This window comes from Miniopterus schreibersii, assembly GCF_964146895.1.
Source record: "Miniopterus schreibersii genome assembly, chromosome: 9".
Classification (NCBI taxonomy): Eukaryota; Metazoa; Chordata; class Mammalia; order Chiroptera; family Miniopteridae; genus Miniopterus; species Miniopterus schreibersii.
Genome location: NC_138118.1, coordinates 81,078,792 through 81,104,432, shown reverse-complemented (window position 1 = coordinate 81,104,432; position 25,641 = coordinate 81,078,792). Strand labels below are relative to the sequence as shown.

General features: G+C 49.1%; 1 protein-coding gene across 1 annotated transcript in view; it reads left to right on the top strand.

The window, feature by feature from the left end:
- Window positions 1-25,641, top strand: part of IMMP2L (inner mitochondrial membrane peptidase subunit 2) — a 395,161-nt gene that overhangs the window by 286,547 nt on the left and 82,973 nt on the right. Inside the window, exon 6 of the mRNA XM_081147358.1 lies at window positions 25,160-25,262. Within this exon, the coding sequence (XP_081003484.1) occupies window positions 25,160-25,262 (103 nt within the window). The remainder of the gene's footprint in view (window positions 1-25,159; window positions 25,263-25,641) is intronic.

Below are 25,641 nucleotides of genomic sequence, written 5' to 3'. Positions count from 1 at the left end.
AGTCAGCTGAGGTGAACTGATAGCAAACTACCCCCAGGTCTCAGGTTTGCTGTGATCGAGGCGTGCTCCTCTCCCTGTGGCAGGTTTGCTACGGGTTGCATGAGCCTCTGCTCCGTGTTTTTCCCCCTTGGGGACTCGGGCTGACAGGGTGTTAATAGTCACAGGGGAGACGGAGAGCCAGCGTGGTGGCACCTTGGAGTGATCGTAAGGCTTTGATTTGGAAGAAGCACATTTAATTTCCACTCACGTGCTGTTGGCAAAGGCAAGTCATATGGCCAAGACTGATAGCAACAGGGCGGGGACGTGCGACCCTCCCTCAGAGATGGAAGGCACGTATTTGCAACAAAAACGCACTTTACCAAGGTCTCTTTTAGGGCCCTTCTCGTGAAAATGACTGGATGTGGCTCTTGCATCAATGTGCACATTCAACACACATTCATGGAGCTTGGACCACAAGCAGAGCACAGTGGTGGGGAAGGGGGTTAGCGGGCGACTCTCTTTCTAGGAACTGACTCTTCGAAAGGCCTAAAAGTGCACAGGATACGTCCCTGCAGAGCAGCCAGGTGGGGTCTGCTGGAGAGAAAGCTGGAGTCGGGAGAGCGTGAAATGAAACGCATTAGCTGCCACCTGAATGAAAATTGTATTTTTATTATTATTAAATCTTAGATGTAAATGGGTACTGTTGGGGATTCATTACATCTATTTGCCCTTTAATTCTTGTCATCGTTTCGGATATTTTATGGTATCTATCTGTCCATCTGTCTTACATAGATACATGCCATTATTTAATAAACACATATTTCCAGGCGTGATGATAAAGTGGTAACACTGATCAAAACAGCGGGCGTCACCTCATTCCTCAGACTCCTTGCGTGTTCGTATGTGTAGGAGCATCCAGAGGTCTCCCAAACCCCACCGAGTGTCACACTTGTATAATATTGTTTAGCCTTCTGCCTATTTGTTTGACTTTCTGTTTACCAGTTGTTCCTTTATGTAGCTACCATTTTATTTTCAGAGAACAGAAATCCGCTCAAGCCCCGTGTGGGTCTTAGAGTCCCCGCCTGGGAACTGCTTTCCTGTCTGCCCACTGAGCACACGGTGTGGGCGCCCTCAGCTGCCGGTGTTTCTCTGTTGGCAGATGATTTCTCACCCATTGCCTTTTAAATACATATTCAGCAGGATCATATTTTAAGAAAGGATTAAGTATTTCGAGGGAGAAAGATCATCCTGGTGTTTCCAAAGTGTACACAGCTGTTGAACTTTAATTAAACAGGTTGGTAGGAAGGGGGGCTGAAGACCAAGCTCGTAAAACCAGACAGATCCATGCTTTGCAAATGAAGAAGAGCTAATGACGCCGGGCGTAGCCGCCTAATATTAATTTTTAAAACACTTCCAGTGTATCTGCTGTAAATCTCGACACTGCTGTTGCGTATTTTTAATGAGTTACTCTGCAAGCTAAGATCAGCGTGGGGATGTAAAGGATTCCTAGTCAGTCAGTCGGAAAATTATGAGATCTTTCCACATTATGTTGATATTTATTGCAAGAAACCGAACTCCCGAGTGAAGTGTAATTCTGGGATGAATGTAAATGGTGGGTTCATGCTTTGGAAACGGACTTTGTTGTGTAAAGCCGCGAACGTAACCCAAAGGCACCCACTGTTGCTCAGTGAAGGATTTGATCACCCAAAGGCTCTGCACCCGCGGCGAGACGGAGGAACAGATTCCGCCTTCAGCTGCGGTGTGTCCCCGCTCATTCTTGTCTTTTAACCAACTTACGATGTTTTAAAAGGTTGCTAAAGGGTAGCTGGGCTATTTTTTAACCAAAATGTACTCATTATGTGCCCGTGACTTTGGGAAGGGAGAGGGACCTAAACCCTCCTAAACTAGGATTTGCTGCTGCACGGTCGGGCCCGAGAGACTCGCAGGCGCCTTCAGCTGCTGACGGCGACCTTGGTTGTCCTTCGTTTCCGTCCTGCGCGGGCTCTTCGAGGGAACACTCTAAAGACCTGCAGGGAGGACTTTAAAAGCAGAGGGCTGTCGAAAGCCAGGCTGCCGGGCGAGAATGGCAAGTGTCCCACTTTACCCTGCAAGCGGGGCTGCGACGCAGCGAGTCGGCCTCGGCCCCGGCGTAAACGCGCTGATGTCCTGGCACAAGTTTCCCGCCGCGCCCAAGCGCAACTGAGACGAGCCCTTTGGCTTGTGGTCAGCAAAAGGATCACAAGCCCCGTTCATTCCAAAGAGCAGGAGGAGACGGGAGACCATCAGCGGTTCTCCCAGGCAGTCACCGTAGCCGCAAACAAAGGAAGATTTAGAGATGAGTTACGCCGAACAGCGGAGGCCGTGGGACACGCTGCCTCGTGGCGCTTCAGTGATGTATCGCGTCGCCACGAGACTGTCACCAGCAGTGTCGCTGAAGATGGGCTCTTCCTCCCAGTAGGACCCTGGATGAAATGAAGTCTTTTACTTATGCTGGAGACGAGAAATGCCCCACGCTCCCTCTGAGGAGGAATTCCACCTAAACGGGCGCCTCTGCCTTGGGTCCCGGTTTCCGCGGTAGGCGGCAGTGCCACTGACGGGCGGTTTGCTCACTGCCTCCGAGTGTCGTCCACATTGCTTTCCGGGTGGCCTGGGAACTGTGGAGGCCCTCGGGGCCTAGGACAGCCTTTGTCCCAGCGCACGGGGGTCTTGGTAGATTATTTTTAACCCGCACACACTAGCTTTATGAGTTTGAAACCAACTGACTTCAGTTTTGTGTCAGGTCACTGGTGTTTAAAACCTGGCCAAACTTGGAAGCTCTTAGGACCCTGTTAGAAACAAGGATTCCTAGACGTCACGTCAAATCTACTGAATTGGAAACACTGAGGAATGGAGCTTAAGCATGTTAATTTGTAAAAGCTTACTTGGGACACTTATAAAAAAAAAGGCTGTGTCTCATGCCAGACCAATTAAATATTCATTGATGGAGGGGATGCCCATGCCCCCATCCAGCATTTCCAAGCTCCCAGGTGGTTCTCCTTTGTAGCCCAGGTTGAAAACCACTGCTGTAAACTGTCTTCTGTGTCTGGGATTCAGCATTTTTTTGCAATGTCAGCTTTGCTCTTAGGAGCAAATAGAAGGATCCCTGCCTGTCGTTTGTGTGTTTGTGGGTGAAGTAGTCGGGTAGCCTCTGTCAGTTGCTGAATCGGCTCTATTGGAAGCTTAAATTTAGCTGTATAGTGAGACTTTCTGATAGATTCCGGGAAGCCGATTTGCATATAAAATGACCTAAAGTGCAGATGCCCATTCATTCTGTCTTACTCGGTGCCATCTCATCTTCTGTGAGAACTTGCATATTGTATTTTAGGATATTCTTCTTCTAAGGTGATCATTAGAAAATAAATCAATTTTCTTTTTAATCAAAACTCTACCGATGCTTCCCTTATTGAAATCTGCAAGCCGTAATTGGCAGGCAGATATGAATTAGTTTTGGAGGAACTGTTTGGGTTCCTTGTTATTTCATTTAAAGGAAGGTGTTGATTGGAAGGGTATTTTTAGAAAAGATGTGCTGGTATTTCCAAGATGGTCTGTCTGAGAAAAGGCCGTCAGAGAGCTCTTACCCACGGTCCTCTCACTATGAAATGTCTGCCTACCCAACTGAACTGGACCCCTTAGCGGGGAAGTATTTTGGGGCCCTTGTATCACACCCTTCCCTCCCCGCTAGCACCTAACACAATGCCCACCACAGGTTGGTAGATTGATACGCCGTGAGTGTGTATCGAACTGTGTGCTGATAACCGGGGCTGCATTTTAAGGAGAGAGTGTCCTGTTAGATTGTTTTCCCTCTGGCTAATAGATGATGGCATGCAAGTTGGGAGATCAGAACTTAGGAAGAGCTGAGCTGATATGCACATAAGAAGGCAAACAAGAAGTGAGGTCTGGGGGGGGGCACCAGGGGCAGAGAAGGGAGACGGGAAGGGTCAAGGGTACCGAGGAGATAAGTAGGGCTACTCAGATGACAGCAGGTCACTCCATGAGACTCCTAAATTTTTCAGTAAGCCTTTTTAAATTCAAATGTTTGGTGTATGAGGGTTTCTTGTGTGGATGTAAGAAACTTCCAAACCTGTAGTGAGTTTTTCATTAGAATTTATTTGAACCAAACTGACACCATCGGTGGGAAGCAAGATCTCAAATCCTCCAGAGAATGACAGCGTTGCTATTTCTTTTATGCATTTTGAGTTAAGGAGGGAACGCAAGGAAGATGATGTGGAAGTGGGAGAAAGCGAGGTGAGGATGGGATTACAGGATAGTTACCAAGGTTATGTGCTCTCTCGAGGGTGGTTATGCTTCCAAAGGGGCCTGATAAAGAGGCGTTTCAAAGGCGTGTTAACCCCGGTGCTCAGAAACAACGGACAGGGCTGCTTAAGTCAAAGGCAAACCCTTTACTAAAGAAGTTCTCTGCCTGGGGTGTGACTGCCCATGGGACCTGCCCAGGTAGGAATTTATGATCACGTCACCCTGTGAGGTTACTTTTGGTTAGATTTCTGGCAGCGCCCCTTTTACGTCCACACTGCAGAACGCATGTTCTGCATCCTGTTGGCACAGTTGAGACTTAGACAAGATTCACCGAAGGATCCAGAGACTGAGCTACTGTGAAAGCATAAAATGTCCCTTCTTCCAGGACTTGAGATAAAGTGGAAAATGGGCTTTGTGCTTTTACAAATGAGAAAGTCACGGTATGAGCCAGGCTGAACTGGCTGTACAAAGTATCCCGAGTCGGAAAGTCAACCTCTTCCAGCTCCATTCCTGACCCCAGGTGTATGAGGTTGAGCCACATGCAGTTCCTTGCTCTCTTTGCTCTTTGTGATTGTTTTCATTGTTAATTAGGAACAAAAATCTGAAGAGGGAGAATCCGTACTTTCTCCCTATTGGAAAAGAGCCTCTGGGGCCAGCACAGGCCTTAAAAATAGTCAAGTCCCAAGGGCCTCATCTGTGGAGTAAGATGGGAGGAAAGGCTGGAAGCGTCTCATGGACCAGCATCCCACAGCCTGGAATTTTAGCATCAGAGATGAGAGTGAGACTGGGGACTTTTACAACATCTTCCGAGTCCTGTGCTAAAAGAGCGCATACTCTTTATAAAAGCATCGTGGGACTTCTCTCTCCACAAGAAGGCTTAGTTCAATGCATGCTCTCCTCTGGATTTACTGCATTCAAGTACAGGTGCCTGGAGCAGCGAGGGGAATGGGTGGGAGTGTCTTTAAAGGAGGTGGGACTTATTAAGACCCTCCTCTTGGCCTCGACCACACCTTCCCTTGGGCTATCTGCCTGGGCCACTTCTAGATATTTTATCTCTTTTCCATCTGGTTGAGCCAAAGAACCCACTGTTGGGTCAATGTCTCATTACCCCCCTCCAGTCTATGGGATCTGACCTACCGTTCAGGTTCGTTCAGGTTCCGAGCAGCTTACCTCCGCCAGGCCCTTCCTCCAAGTCCATCTCTCTCTGTATGTAGCACGTGATGAACATGAAGGAGCAGTTCAAGTGCTGAGCCCTTCACTGTACAGGATGAAGCTAAAATAGCCACCGCTCTCATACCTCCTTATTTGTGATTGTTTCCGAGTAAGCTCAGCAATCTTAGAAACCCTGTGGCAACGCTGGAGAGAGAGCTCTTCCCTGATGTAATATTCCGAAATAATGCTTCACAGGCGATTGTGGAGGGTGTGGATAGTAATATATCATGCTAGAAAATTCTATTGCATTCTCCAGAAAGGCAACACTTTTTTTTTTTTTTTTTTTACACTGATCTTTCAATTCTCTTTCATCCTCACATCATCACCCTGAGGTTGATTCCCATGGGGAAGACCACAGTATGAAAAGTGTGGGTGTAAGGCAAAGGTAGGGGACATATCTTCCCCTTTCTTGCTAAGGCAAAAATATCAAAAACTTTTTCAAATATCACCTGAGAATGTAAAAACTCTTCAACACACTCAGAAAGTAAATTATTTAAATTTTTTTAAAAACATATGTTGTTATTGATTGTAGAGAGAAAGGAAGGGGGAGCGAGAGAGAAACATTGATGAGAGAGAAACATCTATCAGCTGCCTCCTGTGCGCCCCCTACTGGGGATCGAGCCCGCAACCTGGGCGTGTGCCCTGATGGGGAATCTAACCAGCGCCTCTTGGTGCCTGGGCGATGCTCAACCCCTGAGCCACACCGGCCAGGCACAGGGTTTGATGTACACCCTTGAGACCTATTTGTGATGAAAGGATGAAGAGCAGTGTCCTCATTAGCTACAGAACCGGTTACTGCTCCTGAGCAAAGACTAAGTCTACCACCAAGACGCTGACAGATTTTCCTCTTGACGGACTCGTATTTAACACCAGCGATCTTCCCCCTCCACCGCGGCCTTTCCTGGTGATTGTCTTATTACTGGGAGCTGGGAGAGATTTGCAACCCAATCATCTTACGACCTCTCTCTCCGTAAATGGCACCTTCTCGGCCACTTCTCAATCGGCGAAGAGTCAGAAAGCAAGCGACTCGTTCCCGATTGGTGAATGCAAAACCTTTTTTGTTATTTAATCATTTTGAGACGGTCGCGGGCGTTCTGTAGCCTCACAGATTCTCATAAGCCACGAGCCTGCTGAGGCACAGGATGTGGAGAAGCTGGTTGAATTGTGCAAAGTGCGGCTCAAAAAGTCAGTCTTGACTTGCAGGGGCTGCGTGAACAGTTCAGCGCAGGCCCGGCCAAGCATATTGTCTGCAATAATGCCGCGCACTTGTAGAGGAACAGCCTCCCCGGGAGACTTCGTTCCGTAGGGTTCGTGCACAACTGCCTCAAACTGGGAGGAACCTACTGACAGAGAGAAAGGGACCCGGGCAATAGTCACTGACCACAGGGGCCCTCCCCGAGGGGGGGGGAGTCCTGTTGATGCCCATGATTAAAGGGCGCCTTTTGCAAATGGGGGTAACTTTCTAAGTGTTATCTGCAAATATCTTAATGTTACTCCCATACACTGCCTGGCAGGTTTCCATGTTTTGGTGAGCTTGATGATAAGGGCGATTTCGCCAGCCTTTAAGGCCTCCGAGCATTGAATGCCGCCCGCTGCAGAGACCCACGGGAGTGTGAGACACAGCACGTAAGCATCCCCGCGGTTTCGTCTTCCCGCCACATTGATTCCCAGTGGACGAATCGCTGTGCTAAGCCCAGGGACTCCGCACACGGGGCTCTACAGACCCTTAAGCGTCATTTTTGTTTCTCACTTTTCTGACCTGCAGTGGACGAGCTGAGCATCTTTGCCTCTGTCCCCGCGGAGGGGGACCTGCCGCCGTGCCTCCCCGGGCAGCGCTCCGGGGCAGAGCTGGGCGGGCTCGGTAGGGCGGCGAGAGCACAGACTGCAGCCTGGAGGGGGAGCGAGAACTGCAGGGGGGGGGGGCGGCAGGGCCGGAGCCGGGCGCCGCATGTCGTGGGGCTCGGGCGCAGGTGTGGGGGCAGGACCGGGCAGCGGGGAAAGGGGCCCAGTTAACGGGCCCCCAGCCCGCAGTGCGCTGGGGGAAGGACAAATGAGGGGAGCTGAGGCGTGTTCAAGGGAAGGGACTTACGCCGAAGGAGCGCCAAAGGGTTTGCAGACCTGCTTTCAAACGACCACAGTCACTCCAGGGATATACAGTGTCCCCTGAGCAACTTTTCTTGGGGATAAGTAAACAAAATGTTGTTCATGGGTCTCATAAAAGGAGGCTGTGTGTGATTTATATAAGAGGATGGCCACGCCAATATAGGTACAAAAACGCAATGATAAAATTCAGAGATGTTTATTACAGTGTTTCTAAGTGATAGCCCCGAAGTATGTTTCAGGAAAAAAACAAAACAGAAAACAATTCTAAAATTGCTCAAGGCTTCATTCCAAATGTACAGGCCTTTTATGGGTTAAAGGGAATCTGGGCAAAAAGTTAAATACTGTAGAAAAATTAAAGGACTATATATATATACCCTTCAGCCGATCCTCCATGAATATTATATTTTATGATAAAGTATTTTTAAAAAATTAGGCACCAAAGAGAGCAGGTTCTATTCCTTGACAAGAACCAGGAGTGACACTAATCTTTGCTAGTCTGGGGCAGGTCCTTAGGCTTTCAAGCTAGTTCTGTGGTGTTTAGTTCCTAGACGAAATAAATAAACTATGCTCCTTCCCATGTAGTCACCAATTTCAGACAAATAAACACAGGACATTATTATATAGAGGAGGAAAATATATCGGTTTAGAACTGGTTGCTTTCAAGTTTCGATGGGCAGCTGTGCATCTGGGCCTCAGCTGTCAACCATAGAAATAAGGCTGCAGTGGGAAATAATCTAGAGCACATTGGGACGGGGCTCTCTCAGTAACCAAGGTCCTGGGAAATCATTCCGTGCATCTCATAGGAAAGCCGAAATAAATATCGTCACTCACAGTGATGGGAAGTAATGTTCTCATTAAAAAAGAACTTGAAGCCGCAATTTAGATCAGATTAACAATGTGTTGACAACACATTTCAGTTATTAACCAATAATTAACTGTGACCCAATATTTATGTGAAAAGTTTATTTGATAGGCTTTAGCTCATGAAGAAGTAATGCTTAAACAGAGTAGGCTTAGTGAAATATTTTTAAAAGCCCTACTCATAGCCCGGCCAGTGTGGCTCAGTGGTTGAGCATCGACCCAGGAAACGAGGTCGCCGGTTCGATTCCCGGTCGGGGCCCAGGCCTGGGTTGCGGGCTCGATCCCCCGCAGGGGGCGTGCAGGAGGCGGCCGATCAGTGACTCTCATCATTGATGTTTCTCTCTCCCTTCCTCTCTCTCCAGAATCAATAAAAAAAACATGTAAAACAAAAAAGTCCTCCTAATAAAAGGGTAGAATCTCCCTCCCAAGTAAAACGATAGTAAAGTGTCCTTTCAGGGGAAACTCACGCTACCCCACTTTTTCTGAGTCCACTGTCCAGTTTCCTTTTCTTTTAAGAGTTCACTTCTGATTGTTTCTTTTTTCATGATATTGAGGGCACCCAATGCATGTACTTTGTTTTCATCTGGAAAGGTAATTTGCAGGTTAAGTGACCCTATCAAATGCTTGATTTTAATTAATTCTCAAAAGAGTACTTTTCAGCAGGAAATTATATTTTTCCTGTGCTTTGGTCAAGAGGGACGTTTTCTCTAATAGTACATTGAAACGTACACAGTTCCGAAAACGCTTGAGTTTCTGTAAGAACGGCCTGTGTATTTGCTGATTCTGCTCTTTTTAAGCCCCGCCTGTGATTTCTAAGATTGAAGTCCTGACGGTACCCTGATGGGTTAGGTGAGTGCAGTGTAGCTTCTCCACAGCTTTCTACCCCGGCTAGTTTCTCTCCTGTGGCTCGTTTTGGTGAGAGTCAGACTAGGGCAAATCAATCAAAAATTAATTACCAGTAATCCATCTGTGATGCTAAACACTCTACTGAAAGTAGGGAAATAAAAGTTACATTTGAAGGTAAATACACGCAAGAGAGGAGTCATGCAGAAGTCGGCAGGCGGACGTGGGCCACCCGGGGAAGGCCCTGCACTCGGTTTCGCTTTGTCAACACATCTGGTTCGTGGCTGGTTGTTCAGTATGCGCGTGGCTGCTGCCGTTTGAAGGGTGTTAGGCTTGACCTGGATGTTGTTGGTGTTCCCTCTAGTCTGCTCAGTTATCTCCTGGGGTTTGCCTGTGTCTCTGGGAATGATGAAGCACCGCCTTCGACTGGCGTATCGAGTAGCCGCAATGATTTGATGAAGGGCTAATTGATAATAACGACAAACTCAGTCGCTGTGTTGATAAAAATTTATTTCATTGTCTTTTGGAACTTATTAGATTCTTTTTTAATGAAAAGAGGAGTGGCTTATTAAGGACGGGTCCTAGGAAGAGGGCATGTACCCCCCTGTTACGTATCCCAGAGAGGAGGGTTGAGGTGAAAGGCACCAGCATTTTAGAATTTTACGTTCAAGAGTAGCTATCAAGAATATTGGCTTATTGTGTTCACCAGTTTATTTTGTTCATTAGATTCCACATATGACTGAGATCATGTGGTGCTTGCCTTTCTCTGCCTGGCTTATTTCACTCAGCATAATACTCCCCACGTCCCTCCACGCTGTCCCAAAGGGTAAGATTTCCTTCTTCTTTACAGCTGCGTAGTATTCCATGGTGTGAATGTCCCACAGCTTTTTTATCCACTCATCTCCTGACGGGCACTTGGGCTGTTTCCAGGTCTTAGCTGTCGTAAATTGCGCTGCCATGAACATAGGGGTGCATATGTTCTTTCCGGGTGGTGTTTGGAGTTTCTTAGGATATATTCCTAGAAGTGGGTCGAATGACAGTTCCGGAGACAGAAGCATGGAACAGACTGAGGGATCTCAGAGGGAAGGCAGGGTGGGGGAGTGGGTGGGGAGAGATTAACCAAAGAACTTATATGCTTATATACATAACCTATGGGCACAGACATTGGTATGGGGAAGGCCTGGGAGTGGGGTGGATGCAGGGTGGAGGGGATCAATGCGGGGAGAAAAGGGGACATTCTTAACACTTTCAACAAAAAAGATAAATAAAAAAAAGAATATTGGTTTAGCCCGGCTGGCGTGACTCAGTGGTTGAGCATCGACCTATGAACCAGGAGGTCGGGGTTCGGCTCCTGGTCAGGGCACATGCCCGGGTTGTGAGCTGCATCCCCAATAGGGGGCGTGCAGGAGGCAGCTGAGCAATGACTCTCATCATTGATGTTTCTCTCTCTCTCCCTTTCCTTTCTCTCTGAACTCAATACAAACATTTAAAAGAAATCACCATTCTTAAAAACAAGAATATGTGTTTATTAAGAGTATTTAGCTTGTACCTGTATTTTATTGTGTTTTTTTTTTTTTTTTTTTAAATCTAAATCCGTAATGAACATTCTATCGCCAGAAATCTGGCTCCTTACTTGTAATCTCTGCCCAGCATCGTGCAGTGTAAGTGCGTGACCACTTTGGGCCATTTCTGTATTGTAGAGACACTTGCATTGCTTCTCCGTTTTTTGCTGTTGGCGGTAATGTTGCTCCGATCGTGCTCATGCTACATCCTTGTGCAGCTTGCAGTTGCCTCTGCCGGAGAGACTCACATTTCCTGGGCCAAAGCATTCACGCATCTTACATCTAATAGGTGCAGCCAAATTGCCTGTTTAGAGAAAAGGAGGGGCGGGAGGAATGACTCAGCATGTGCTGTGTGCCTGGGAGTTTGTCTCTGGTGAGACTGTTTATATATTTGTTTCTTTCTTTGCATTTTAACTGGACACCGAAAGGGGTGAGTATACCAGTCAAGGCAGAACCTGCGTGTCGGGGAGTGGATGCCTGACAATATATATATTTTTAAATATGTTTTTGATTTCAGAGAGAGGAAGGGAAGGGGAGAGAGATAGAAACATCAATGATGAGAGTCCCTGACCGGCGGCCTCCTGCACGCCCCCCACCGGGGATCGAGCCCGCAGCCCGGGCACGTGCCCGGATCAGGAATAGAACTGCCATCTCCTGGATCCTAGGTTGACGCTCACCCGCTGAGCCTCGCCGGCCGGCAGGTCGTTTATTCTTGATGCTCCTGTTTTCATGTCCCTGAAGATAGAACGATTTCCACATCATTAAAATCAGAGCTTGACCCCCGAAGTCGAGTTCGCTGAGGGCTCGAGAAACCCTCGAGGGACAGGCGGTGTTGGCATAAATTAATGCCTTCCGATCTGCATTTTATGAAGGCTTTTTAATTTTACTTTTAAAGCTGAATTTGAGTTTAAGCGTGTTGACGACTTCCGTCGTTTAGATGTACACTGCTTCCCTTGCAAGCTGGCTTAGGTAAATAGCGGCGGGAGAGCGTGGACTCCTGGTCGAGTAATTCCCTTTTCCGCGGCTGCGTGTGTATATTCTAGTTCTACTTTCTAATCACTCATATTTACGTGTGGTCTCGAACAGTGAAAAGCACTCACAAATACCTTTTAAATGTATATGTGAGGTTATAGATGGTTTACCTGAAGCGTGTCTTGAAGAAACGTGTGGGTGTCTTTTACTGCTGGATTCTGGAAGCCCCAGGATCCACCTACGTCTTAAGTACCGGTGTTTGCCCGGCTCCAGGGAAGCAGACACGCAGAAATGCCTGAGACCTCCTCAGAGCCTTTGCATTTCAGTGGCAGGAGCGTAATGATTTTCCTACTCGCCTCACTGTGCAGAGTTTTCTCAGTAGAGTGGACACTCGGTCGGTTATCCCGCGAGTTCATATTAAAGGAAAGATGCTCACAGAGTGATTCCACAGGACTCCTCAGGCCCGGGCCTTCAGAGAACGCCGTGCGGCGGAGCGATCTGAAACCATAAATAATTTAGGTGGGGGGGGGGGCGTTTGATGGCTTAATAACAAAGGGGTGAGGTTATTCTGCGCACTGAGGTGGCTGGGGCAGAGCTGTTGCTTACAAAGACGAGGCTTTTCCCCATTTTGTAGCTGGTTTTGTGAATTCCCTAGAAGTCATCTGCTTTGGCTTCCTCACTGCTTTCCCGAGTTTATCAATAAAGGAAAAGGCCTGTCCTACGGGGGTGCAGCTGCGTGGAGAGAGGAATCCTGGTGGGAGGAGCCTTGACTCGGGGTGGTGAGCACACAATACAGCATACAGGCGACAGTCATCGAATTGTACACCCGAAACCCATGTAATTCTATTAACCGAGTCACCCCAGTAAATTCAGTTTTTAGAAGAATTTCTGTAGAATGGTGAAAAATAAAAAATGAATGAAGCATCCACCGCAAGGCCTTCCATTTGTCCTGGCTCCCGAGCCACGGCCAGCCAAGCAGCGAGCTCGGCCACGCTCTGCCGCGAGCGGGTCTCGGTCCTACCTGTCCTCTCCCTGCCCCCCGGGGATGGCTCTGCTCAGCACCTACTGAGCTCCTCCCACTGCCAGGTTGGCCCCCCCACCTCACCCCACCTCACCCCACCTCACTCTGCACCCCACCTCACTCTGCACCCCACCTCACCCTGCACCCCACCCTCTCACTGTTGCCCCGGTTCCTTCCCAGATGCAAATCTGTTCACCCTTTCATTTAAAACCTTTAAATAGCCCATAACAACAACACCACATCAATACCAAAGTTTTATCCCACGCCAGGCAGTGCTCGAAGGACGTCACATGTATTAAGTCGTGATTGTGGTCGGCATTCATTGAGCCCATATTTCCCAATGTTAACTCATCCTGAAGGCACCCCAGAATTGAGGAATGTGAATTTTCCTACCCTGGGCACTGACTCACTAAGGGTTAAGCAAGTCGCCCAGGTCCAGTGGAGCGAGAGGCGGCTCCAGGGCCCGGCTCTGGGGCTCCGTCGGGCTGGCGACCCAGCGAGCTCCCTGACGGCGGAGCCCGGCTCAGCGCCCGCCTGACCCTCTGGATCGCCCGCCACTGTCCTGGCCCACCCTCCGCCACACGAACGGCACAGGTGCTCTGCAGGGCAGGCCCTCTCCTGGAGCAGCTCGGGTCACTCCGCTCTCTGTCCCTTCTGGAAAACCTCTGCCTGCGGCCCGTGACCCAGAAAACTCACTCGGGTGACACTCTAACACTGTGCTCTTGTGTGCACCGGCTAAAGTGCCTGAAAGCGGCCGTTGCGGTTTTCCCCACGCACACGCGTGCTCCTCACACCTGTTATTGCGCACACCTCGTTTCACTAAACAGTCTATAGATCGGTGATGCGTGAGGAAAAACACAGTCAAATGTTTAGAAAAAGTCACATCTAATGAATTTTTCTCCTTTTAAATGGCTGTCAAATGTGATGAGACAACTGTGAAAGCCCGGGGAAGATTTGTAAAAGCCTAGAAGGATTTTGTATTCAGATTTTGTCACGAATATCTTTACGTTTTCACTCCAGTGCAAAGCGGCTAAACCTGGGAATGGTAAACAGCGTAGCGTGAGTGTGGCTTAGAAACTACTCTCAGAACTGCAGCGTGGGGACTCGTCCCCAAGGAGAGCGGCCTCCAATCTCGGAGGACCGGGGAGTGAACTGGGCGCTATGTCTTCTCGAACAATGATACGATTAAGAAATGAATGGTGGTCTCTTTGGAATAACTCCATGCCTTGCCAACTTAAAAAAAAATAACAATTATCAATCTGGATAGTGAGGGATGAGAGGATTTCTAATCTCTCTGAAATACGGCTCCACATAGCTCGTCACACCACCAACCAGCCAAACCACGGTGCCCGGGTTCCTCTGATCCTAACCTATGGGACACGGTCTCTCGTTTTCTGCCTTTGAATGTGTTTTCCTTTTGCCTGAAATGCCTTCTCCTAATCTTTTTGCTAACTTCCACTCATCTTTTAGTGTTAGATATTACCCGCTCTGCAGTTTTTCCCAGGCCTCCCAAGACTGTCTGTATCTTCCCGAAAATGTCTATTAGAAGCAAGTACACAGAAAAAACAAACTGGAAGGGAAAGTTTAGAGAAATGATGAATGCATTTATGCATCTTTTTCACGTTTTATTTGCTTTCGTGAGGAAGATGTTATAGGACAGTTTATTTTGAAGTATAATTATAATAAACTTTCCTAATCGTAGTACCCTATCCGGAATAAACATTGACCATGACCCGAAGACTGATGGTGCTGAGACTAGAACCCACGGGACAAGGGAACCCTGTGGAATTTCGATTTGAGAATCATCAGCCCCACAAACGTGGCTTTTGCTTTCTGTTTCTTAGGTATTGTGGTCAAGCCGATCATGTGTAGGGGGGAAAACGCTCAGCGATAGGCACGCAACTGCAAGGCAGGCCGCTGAGCGTGACACGCAGCCGAGGCCGCAAAAAGGGCCGCCGGTGACGACATTCGGTTCCGAAGGGGGACGATTCCGGGTGAGGGGGAGCCAGGGCTGCTTTCATTAGGGGGAGAGGCATCCAGCCAGAAGGCGCAGGGGCCGCGCCAACGATGCGCTCCTGGTGCATAAGGGGGACCACGCTGTTCCCTGGGACCCACGTCCACCGGCAAACGGCCGCGGGGCTGAGAGGAGCTGCAGCTGAGAAGCTGAGTTACTGACGCGTTGCTTCCCTGGGGATGCCTCTGTAGCAGGCCCCCCAGAACAGGGGTGAGCCGAACAGAACTAGGCCCCAGAAACAAGCGTCGCCCCAAGTGCGGTGGCCCCACACCAGCGGGGTGAGGTGTTGCCCCGCATCCCTAGGCCCGCGTGTGTGCAGAAAGCAAGGGCTCCCTCTGGAGGCCGCTGGGCACTGGGGGGCCTGGAGGGCCGGTTTCCCCGGGCAGCTGACCGTGGTCCGCCCGCTCAGCCCGTTTTGCCCCAGGCTGCTAGTCCTACGAGGATAACTGTGTCCCTGTGGTTGGTCAACCCCCTTCCGATGCTCCCCATTGCCTGCGAAATGGAGCACATGCTCCCCGCACCGGTTTTCAATGTTCTCCGCCCTCCGTCCATCCCCAACCGACAAACCCACATTTGCCGGCTCCCGTGAAACCACAGCCCAGCCGAACCAAAGAATTCAGTGTTCTTAGCATGGGCCCTTGCTGTCCTTTGTCATCCACATACCCCTTGTCACGGTTTGTACCACTCATGAGAGAGAAGCATCGGTTGGTCGCCTCCCGTCTGGGGATTGAACCTGCCACCTGGGCATGTGCCCTGACCAGGAATCGAACCCACCACCCTTCAGTGCACGGCACGGCGCTCTAACCACTGAGCTCACTGATACAAATGTACTAATGTTACCGTGGGCCGCAGTGGATCCAAATACATGCACGTTGCAATAATACTCACTCCTCATGTAGTCTCACAGCTTTGATGGAAATCAGTCTATAAAGCCCGTAAAATGAATCCATGCAGATAGTGCTGGTGCCAGGTACCTGACTCTATACTTTTTATGTTTTGACTTATTTTAGTTCATTTAGATTATTATCATTTCTATAAACCACCCGCTATCATTTCTATAAGCGATGAGCCATCAAGTGTCTCTCAAAGTTTCCTTTTATTACCTGTGTTGCTAAGTGAATTTACTGTCCAAAAATGAAAGAAAATGATCGGCACTTAACAGGATGGCACCTAACAGCCTTCTAAACAATCACCTTACAGTCCATACGCGGCCCACCTTCAGTTCAGTTTTCTTCATTTTTAAAAAATTTATCTTTATTGTTGAAAATATTACCAATGTCCCCTTTTTCCCCCATTAACCCCTTCAACCCCGCACCCACTCCCCTCCCCAGGCCTTCACCCCACTACTGTCTGTGTCCGTGGGCTATGCACAGACGCATATAAATTCTTTGCCTTGTCTTTCCCGGCTCCCCCACCTCCCCTCTGAGCTGCGTCAGTCTGTTCCACGCTTCTGTGCCTAAAATTCTGATTTGTAATCAAAGCTTCCATCAATGTGGGTAAAATGCCCGTGGGGAAGACCCCAAAGAGATGCCCTGAAATGTGGTTGTCATCCTTTTGATTTTTAGAAGTCAGTTAATACAAACTAAGCCTATCACGCTTGACAAACTAACCTCTCCGGCCTTCAAGTTTCCTATTTGTCAAATGACCATGTTGCCTGGCGGTTTCTAAAACCCTTGTGAATTTAAGACACTGTAGGCTGCTGCTACCCAAACGAGAGGCTCGGCATCCTCCAGTTGCGGCGAGTGTTCCAGAGAGGACGCCTCCCAGGACTCACGCTCGCTCGCCCGTTTCGTCCGCATGTGTCTGCCGAGCACCTCCCGGCGACGCGGACAGGCGCCGTTGCAGGGCCCCGGGAAGACCGCGGTGAACAGAGCAGGTCACGGCCGGGTGGGGAGACGGACAGAAATCCGTAGACGGTGAGAGAGGTGACGAAGCCAGGGAGCAGATACGTGTGTGGAGAAACGTGTGCTAAGGGGCGCAGGGTGACAGGAGGAACCAACTGAGGTGGAGAGAGGACATTTAAACAGGAGCGCAGGACAAATCAGGTGAGAGCAGGAGCCTGGAGGAAGAGCCGTCGGGCAGAGCGGGGCAGGTGCAGGAAAGGGCCCACGCCGAGAGGGCACCGCAGCCCGGGGGGAGAGCGGGCGGAGACGAGGCTCAGCACGGGCCAGGTCACGCAGGGCGGTGGCTCCCAGAGGAGGTGGTTCTGCCCCACGGGGGCCAATGCCTGGCGACATTTTCGGTTGTCACCGCTGAAGAGGGGGCTGCTGGCATGTGGTTAGGGGTGGGAGCCGGGGATGCTGCCAACATCCCAGATTGCGCGGGCCGGCCCCTCATGGCAGGATCATCCGGCTGAAAGTGTCCATCGTGCCGAGCCTGGACCCCAACGCGAGGGCTCGTAGGCCGCAGCAAGGACGCTGGACTTTTTTCTTCGTGATGGGAAGCGCTGGGAGGTTTTTCAGCAGCACAGGAGTGTGACATGAGAGGACTGGTTGTGCGGAAGGTGACTAGAGAGAGGAGGTGAGGGCAGGAGCCCGGGTGGTCCCGGCGGCCTGCACCAGCGTGGGAGCTAACGGGAAGGAGCAGCGGTGGGACTCCGGGTGGAGAGAAGACTGAATCCTGATTTTTTTTCGCTTTCAGCTGTGGTTTTTCTATGTGGTTTCAGAGTTTCTGAGGGTGATCTGTACCATTTAAAGTTCTACTTTAGGAGAACAGCCCTTGGCGCGCCGGGCAGAATAGCAAGGAGGTGTGTCTGCGAAGGACTGACTCTAATTTATGTCCTCGCAGTGGTATGAGGAATTACGTTTTTTAAGATTCACTTTATCTACTTCAATCCGATGTCTTCCAGGTCGGACGTTGACCATACAAACTCGGTGGATATCGGAGTCAGTTTTATGCTGTTTTATATTATTCCGGGCTTCACCCGAGGTTCAATCAATCCTCACATTAGAAGTGATTTTCTTTCTATCTGGATTGGACATTACCTGAATTTTTCTCTCCCATAACCCTAAAGCCAGGCTCACTCTCAAGAGCGTATTTCTTGGAACCAGAGAGAATTGCTCTTTAGCTACATGAGGCTCAGGTCATCGAGAGCAAGTATTCAAAGACCGTCACGAGACAGAATAGCCCAGGAAGCCTGAAGCGAGCTTGATGTTTGCGGCAAAGGGACCTGGCGTCCAGGCAGCCTGCTCCGTAACCTCATTCATGCTTTGTCGCCCGCAGGAGGCCTAGGTGAGCACCTGCCACCGTGGGGCTGTCCTGTGGAGAGGGAAGGGAAACCACATTTATGACTTGGAAGCAATTCGCTGACCTGTTCCCTGAAAACTGTCATTCTAGACGTTATATTGCGGGTTTACGAGACAGGCCCCTGAAGGCTGAAGCAGTTGGGCTTGAATTAGCCAGATCCTTGTTTGTTGCTATGTAAAACTTGTTTTGAAATATGTATTGATTTCAGAGAGGAAGGGAGAGGGAGAGAGAGAGAGAAACATCAATGATGAGAGTCATGGATCGGCTGCCTCTTGCACGCCCCGCACAACCCGGGCCTGTGCTCTGACCGGGAATCGAACCCCGATCTCCTGACGGCTGAGCCACACCCGGCCGGGATGTTTTATTTATCTCGATGTTTTATGAAGAAGAACGTATGGTTGTCAAATGGGCAGTCCAGCCTGGTAACGCTTAAGAAGCCATCTTCTCTCTCTCTAATGCCATTCGAATGAAACCGTTACAGACACAAGAGGGAATATTCGGCTGGAAACATGATTGATGATTCCACCGATCCCTGCTGACGTTAATTGGGCAATTCTACTATTTTGCGGTTATTGGTCATGTAAAATGCAGGGTTTCGATGCACATTCAACAAATTCTAATTGGTTCTTGTGATGTAGTTCTACAAAGAAGTATTATTGGTAAGGAATTAAAACCTAAAAAATTTCAATTAAAAATATGAAATGAAAAGTTATATTCAAAAGATACTGGATCGTGTTACCCTCGGAAGAGCAAATCGTTTTCTAACCGTTGTAGGTGATAACAAGTGGAGCTAACAGAGAAACTAATTCTCAAAAAGTAAAACCGCAGCATGTTAGTCTTTTCTGTGACATGCTGCTCATCCGCACCATTTACACTATTTCACAGTGTAGTCAGTCAATAGTTGTATATTTATACCAAGAAGGAAAAAGCAGAGTTTCTCCTGTCAGGGGATAGCACAGCATAAACTGCCACCGCCTGCTGGGATGTTCATGGCCCGATCTAGCACGGATGGGACCTATGCTCGGTAAATGCCCCTTTCTCAGATTCCCACTACAATCCATCGCAGCGATTTTCATGGGCAGCCATACATAATTTTAAGATGTATGTTTACCAGGGTAAAACATTCTAAATATTAAAATAAATTGTCACATTTAAGCTCCTGTCATTCTAATTTACATCAGGAAAAAAAAATACATCGGGAATATGCATTACTAAAAAAACCCCCAAAAAACAAAGCTGTACTAAGAGCATTCATATTACATTTATAAAATTAATTCTGAACTTTATTGTGAATATGTATAAATCTAACATTTAATTTAAACGAGCTAAATAGATTTGCTCTGATCACCTAGCAACAGCCTACAGCCTATTTAAAAAATGACATTTCATTTTCTTCTCGTGAAAAGATGTTAAGACCTATTCTCTGGAATCTCAAGGAGCTCTGATCCCTGAGAAGGAAGTTACAGGGCCCGGCTGCCCTGGTCCTGGCCTTCCCCTCGCTGGCCGGGTGGCTTCGCCTGAATGCCTTTGCCTCTAGTTACCTGTTCGAAGGGGAGTCGCGTGACATCATCGCTGGGCTTTTCAGCCGCGATCGTGGGAAACACAATCGCGTAGTTAGCTGTGGGCGACCGAACCCCCTGGAAACAGTGTTAGTGAATTTGCCTAAATTCACCATCTGTTAACTGCGTCCATTTCATTTCTGATTCAGGACCAGCTACCAGGAGAGGGGCATTGGGGCTCCATACTTCAGCAGTCAGGTGCTAAGCGGGCCTGCCGCCGGCAGTGCTTAGAGTCAGGCAGACGATGCGTATGTTAAGCAGCAAACAGTCTTGCCGCGTTGTGATGGCAAAGAGATCTTTGGCGTTTTTACAGTACTGACTCGGACCATGGGTCTTAAGAAACAAAACTTAACTTGCTGCCCTGCCTGAAGTCCTTCTACAGGATGCAACAGCCGTTGAGGGCGTTTCGTGATCAGCTCCCGTAGGAGCTGCGGTCCCATTTCCTGTTATTTTGAATTCCGAGTTCCCGTTAGGTGGGACTGACCTGCAGAAAACCTGGAAACTCGGACCCCGTTGTTCCTGGAGAGTCACAGGTTCTTCTCCTGGGCTCCGGGGGCCGATTCCAGCTCAGTCCCCACTTTCCCTGATCGCACAAGTGGCGGGAGCCCGAGCGCCGCCTCGCCCGGGGCTGGCCGTGGGCTTCCAAGGGAGCCTTTCTTTCCGTTGCTGACGCCAACCCTAGGGAGACATGTGACCTTCTCAGTTCCCTCTCCGATGGCAAATTCCCTTTTCCGGGTCCAGTCTGTCAGTGATGGTAAGCGAGATCTCCTTTGAACTTCTGATCTTCCTGGGTTCTGAACCGTAGCCCGCTGGTCTCTTCATGACCATCAAGACCCAGAGTTCGCCCTGGCCACGGTGACTCAGGTGGTTGGGCATCGCCCGGCACACCCAAAGGTCATCAGTTCGATTCCCTGGTCAGGGCACGTGCCTGGGTTACAGGGTCGATCCCCAGGAGGGGGCGGGCAGGAGGCAGCCTCTCGATGCTTTGCTTTCACATGGATATTTCTCTCTTCCTCTCCCTTCCTCTCTCACCTTCTCCCTTCTCTCAAAATCAATAAAAAATATTTTAAAAACAAACAAAAAAAACCAGAGGTCTAGGATTGGGGAGCAGTAAGCAACCTCAGGGCAGCCACTGCTTTGGACAGTGAGAAAAATCAATGAGATGGTTTGAATAACAAAGAAATAAAATATTCCAGTCAACCGTGATTTATGAATACCGATGACCTAAGTTAAGAATGTGCGTGCGCGTATGGACGTATTTGGGAAATTCTTTGAATATGAATTGGTTCCTTTTTGTTGTATCAAGGATTCCACTGACAATTTTGTTCTCAACTGATGACACTCAGAAGATTCAAAGACTTAAAAAATAGCCATTGTTTTCAAGGTCGGATCAAATCGGAGGCGGTCATTCTTTATTCCGTTTGTAAGACCCAGGTAACTTGTCTCCGTAAAGCTAGTACTAAAAATGCCTTTTTGTAGGCAGGTAGTTAGAACACCACACAGCACTCATTTTTGACTGTCAAAACCAAAATTATTTGCAGCCCATAGATATACACAACCTTGCAGGCTGACGCCTCACTTAAGCGTTAAATCACCTGAAAGATTATCTTGTCTGTCTTTTATGTGAATCCGGGAGCACAGAGCTATTTAAAATTCTTTCTCTAGAGGAGCTCTATTAGGGCTATTATATTTCTTTGGCAGTCCTAGGAGGAACCAGCTCAATATTTTATCATTATATTTTTTAAAGCTACTTGGGGGTTATTTTTTGAGAAGTTAGATTGAAACCTGGGAAACAGAACATGCACCAGGTATACAGCGAGCACTTCACCAGGGTCGCGCGGCCCAAATAGTCCTCTCCACCCGCCTGGCGTCCGGGAAAAGCCCTGTCCGCCAGCATCGCAGCGCGGGCGTGGAAGCCGTTAGTGGGTGGACACGCAAACAGGCGACTGTGCCCTCACCCACCGCTCTGCCTACTTCACACCCACAAACAGAGCTTTCTCGTGTCGGTTTGGGGGTATCCCGGGAGCGCATATGAACTGAAGAAAGGCAGGATTCATTGTTCCCCGGAAAGAGCCCGCGGTCGCTCGCACTGCGGGGACGAGCTCACTGAGGCCCAGCTCGGGGCGTCCTCAGAGGCGGGCGCTGATGGACCGCGGAGGTTCGCACACGTTCTGAGTTATGAAAGGAAACGTGGCCAAGGGCACGCAATAGCAGCGGTCACTACCGCTCACGGGGTTCTTAGTCTACCGAGTCCCCGGGGCAGCCCCGATCCTAAGACGATCCGTCCATCGAGCCCGTAACGCGGGCACCTCATCCAGAGAATGGCTTTCTGAGCTGGGGGCCGGTGTCTGCCCTGCTCTGCAAGTGAGGAAACTGCCACTTGGGGTCCCATCCGCTCGCCCGAGGCCACGCAAACTTGGAAGTGCTGCTGCATCAGGCGTGAGAGCCCCAAATGGGCAGGTGGCAGAGACGACGCCCGGCGGCAGCCGCTCCTGTGCCGTCTCAGCCGCCACCAACCTCGCAACCCCAGCGACGCGTCCTTCCCGGCCCCCTCTGATGACGGCGAATTGAGTCAAAACTGAGTAACTCGCCCACGGGTGCTTGCGAGTAACAGCGTCCAGATGAAAACGGGTTACCCTGTTCCTAGACCCTATGAAATTTCTATGTTAATCCGTCTCTGTGAGGGTGCTTTTCCCTCCCTCCCTCAGCAGTTCATTTCTTTTTTGTTTGTTTCTTTTTTAAAAAATTTTTATTTATTTATTTTTTATTTATTTTTATTTTTGTTTAAAATATTACAAATGTCCCTTTTTCTCCCCATTGGCCTATTCCACCCCGCCCCACCCCCTCCCCCTGCCCAGTCCTTCTCCCCCCATTGTCCGTGCCCTTGGGTTGTGCATATCTGCAGATAAGTTCTTTGGTTGCTCTCTCCCCCTCCGCCCACCCGCCCCCCTCCCTCCCTCTGACACGCGTCAGTCTCACCTATGCTTCCCTGTCATTGAATCTCTTCTGTTCGTCAGTTTATTAAGTTCTTTAGATTCCACGTATGAGTGAGATCACGTGGTGCTTGTCTTTCTCTGCCCGGCTTATTTCGCTCAGCACGATACTCTCCAGGTCCCTCCATGCTCTCCCACGGGGTACGAGATCCTTGAACAAGTGCCTGGGGGGCGCCCTGCGCCCCGCTTGCTCCTGGGCGCGGGGGATACAGTAGCCGGCAAGGAAGCCGGACTCCCCGAGTGTCCATCCTGGTGGGGGAGACGGGCAGCGAGCAAACAAACCAGTAAGGGGCGTGCGAGTCGATGCCGGGAAGCGAACCAGACCCGTCAGGGGCTGGGGGGTGGGAAGGCGGGCGCGTTTCAGCCTTTTAGGCCAGGTGGTCAACGCAAGGGAATGGGTAACGGCCAGGGGTCGCTCTGCGGCGTTGTCATTTTCTATCGCACGTATCTTCTTGGTTTATATGACCTTGAAACCGAATCTGAGTTTTAGATTATTTTCCTGGTGTGTGTTTGACTTAAAAACCTACCATTTCAGTGCAGGAATGATTTTATGCTGGTTTTACCTCATTTTCGGCTTGAATGATTCTTCCAAGAGACAAGACAGGTGATTGTTTCCCTTATGACTATTTATCCAAAATAGCTGTCTTCCTAAGGCGAACAAATAAATGCTTGGGCTTCCTGGGGGAGGGGGCTTGCCGACAGTTCAGGGGAAGAAAGGGCGTTCTCCCCCCGTTCACACCCGACGCGGGGCATTGGCTCCGAGAGGCCACCCCCCGGTAGAAGCAGTCGGGGTGTCAGGAGGTAACTGGCTGGTCTTCACCGAACCCTTTTATTAGAGTGTGGGATGGTAAGACGCGACCAACTGGGTCTCGCTTTCCTTTAAAAAGCCAAGACTTTTCTTCCCAGTGGTAATTAAAAATAAACAGCACTCGTTAACTTACGGGTGGCTTCTGCGGGCCGCAACATCGCTTCCTCGCATGAATGATTTACTGATCGAGCACAAAGTAATTCAACACTGAAATTATCTCGAAAATTAAAAACCATCCCAGATAACGAATAGTTTCAATTGCTCTTGCGCCAATTCACGTTCAGTTTGTCTTTTTTATGTGTTCTTCTGCATATGCACATGCACGACTCACTAACAAAAATGGCCTGATGGGGACCCCATCCCAAAGACCCGTGAGCTTAGCTCTGTAGACTTGGGGGTGGCATCCATTCATTCCCTTATCCAGCCGACATTTATTGAAAAGCGTCATTAGATGAGGTGTTTTCCCGAAGGTTTTGGGGACTAAAAAGAAGAAAAATTAACAGACTCTGTCCCCTGAAGGATTTATTATAGAATTGGGATAATACTTTATTCTCTCTCTGTCCCTTTAATTTAACTGGTTGTATGATAATTTATTTAACCCATCTTGTGCTGCTGGATATTTAGAAAGATAAACATGTATATAATAATAAATATTTGTTCATATTTCTTATTATTTCTTCGGAGCTCTACTACGAGAACAACTAGGTCAAAAGGGATGAACATTTTAGCCTAATTAATAAATTTGGAAAAGTTAGGCAGCGCAGGAGAGCCGGCTGCCACCTTCTCCGTTGCCACCAACGCAGGGCCTCTCCTAATTCCGTGTCCTTGTCAGCCGTGGGCTCACCGCATGTTTCTGTAAACGTGTGTCCCTGACTGCTGATCTTCACGGAGTACACAGTCTTCAAAGTGGTTAAACCTTTCCTCATTTTCAAGGGCGATATTCCAACTCAGATGGTGCTGATAAAAAATTTCCAACTGACATCAATAGTTTGTGTCCAGCACGAGATCACCAGTGTTTTTTCTTGCTGATACATCCTGAAGTTTAGAGAATTAAGAGGTCACAAAAAGTGCTGTCAGGTGGTGTGAGAAGTTTCTTTGACTTAGAAAAAGGAAGATTACCACTGACCAAGGGTTGAATATTGACTTAGAAGGAAATGTTAGGGGCAAAAAATAGATTAGTATTTTGTTAGGGCTTATTGAATTTCATAGAAACATATTTAGGATATTGTAAATTAAATTATGTAGCAAAGCATAATACTTGATGCTAGTGCATTTTTAAAAGAAATATCTTTTCATTGTTTTTTTTAAAGAGAGAGAGAAGGGGGGGAGAGAGAGACATCGGTTGGCTGCCTCCTGCACGCACCCCGATCAGAGACCGAATCCCAGCCTGGGCCTGTGCCCCGACCAGGAATTGGACCCATGACCCTCGCGGTGCATGGGGTGATGCTCAACCACTTGAGTCACACTGGCCAGGAATTCCTCCCTACAGAAATGGGAAAAGAAAAAGAAAAAGTGTGGCCGGGACTCAGAATCCCAGCGCGCATGCCCTCAGCAGGCAGTTCCTGCGCGGCCCCCCGCGTCACCCGCGGCGACCTGCTGTGTCGCGATGGCAGGGTCAGGCCTCCTCACTTCCCGAGCCTCGCTCCTGGCTCCCTCCTGCTCTAGTCTCACGGGCTCTGCTCTTCCTTCCTAGAACCATGGGGCACAAAAACCGCTACGTCAAGGTACCTCGTGGTCATATCTGGGTGGAAGGCGATCATCACGGACACAGTTTTGACAGCAATTCCTTTGGGCCGGTAAGTCACCTTGTTGCTGTTACCGTTGGATGTCACAGGTAGGGACCAACGTGGGTCGGATTGGGTGCCGATGTGACCCAGCCGCGACTGCTCATGAACTTCATGGTGGAACCGTTCATGTCTGAAAGCTTCCTCTCGAGGATCATAGGCAGGTCACCGAAGGCATCGGGGGGGTGGGGTGGGGTGGGGTGGGGTGGTGTGTGTGTGTGTGTGTCTGTGTCCCATTGAGAAGAACACAGACCCGTCAATGAAAGATGAAAACATGCTTCCAGCTGACTGGCTGATCCCAGTGGGAGGGTCTTTCTTTGCCCCCTCAGAAATGCTTTTTATCTTATGCTTTCAGTTAGTGTTTAATGTACAGAATGTGTAAAAGACCTGT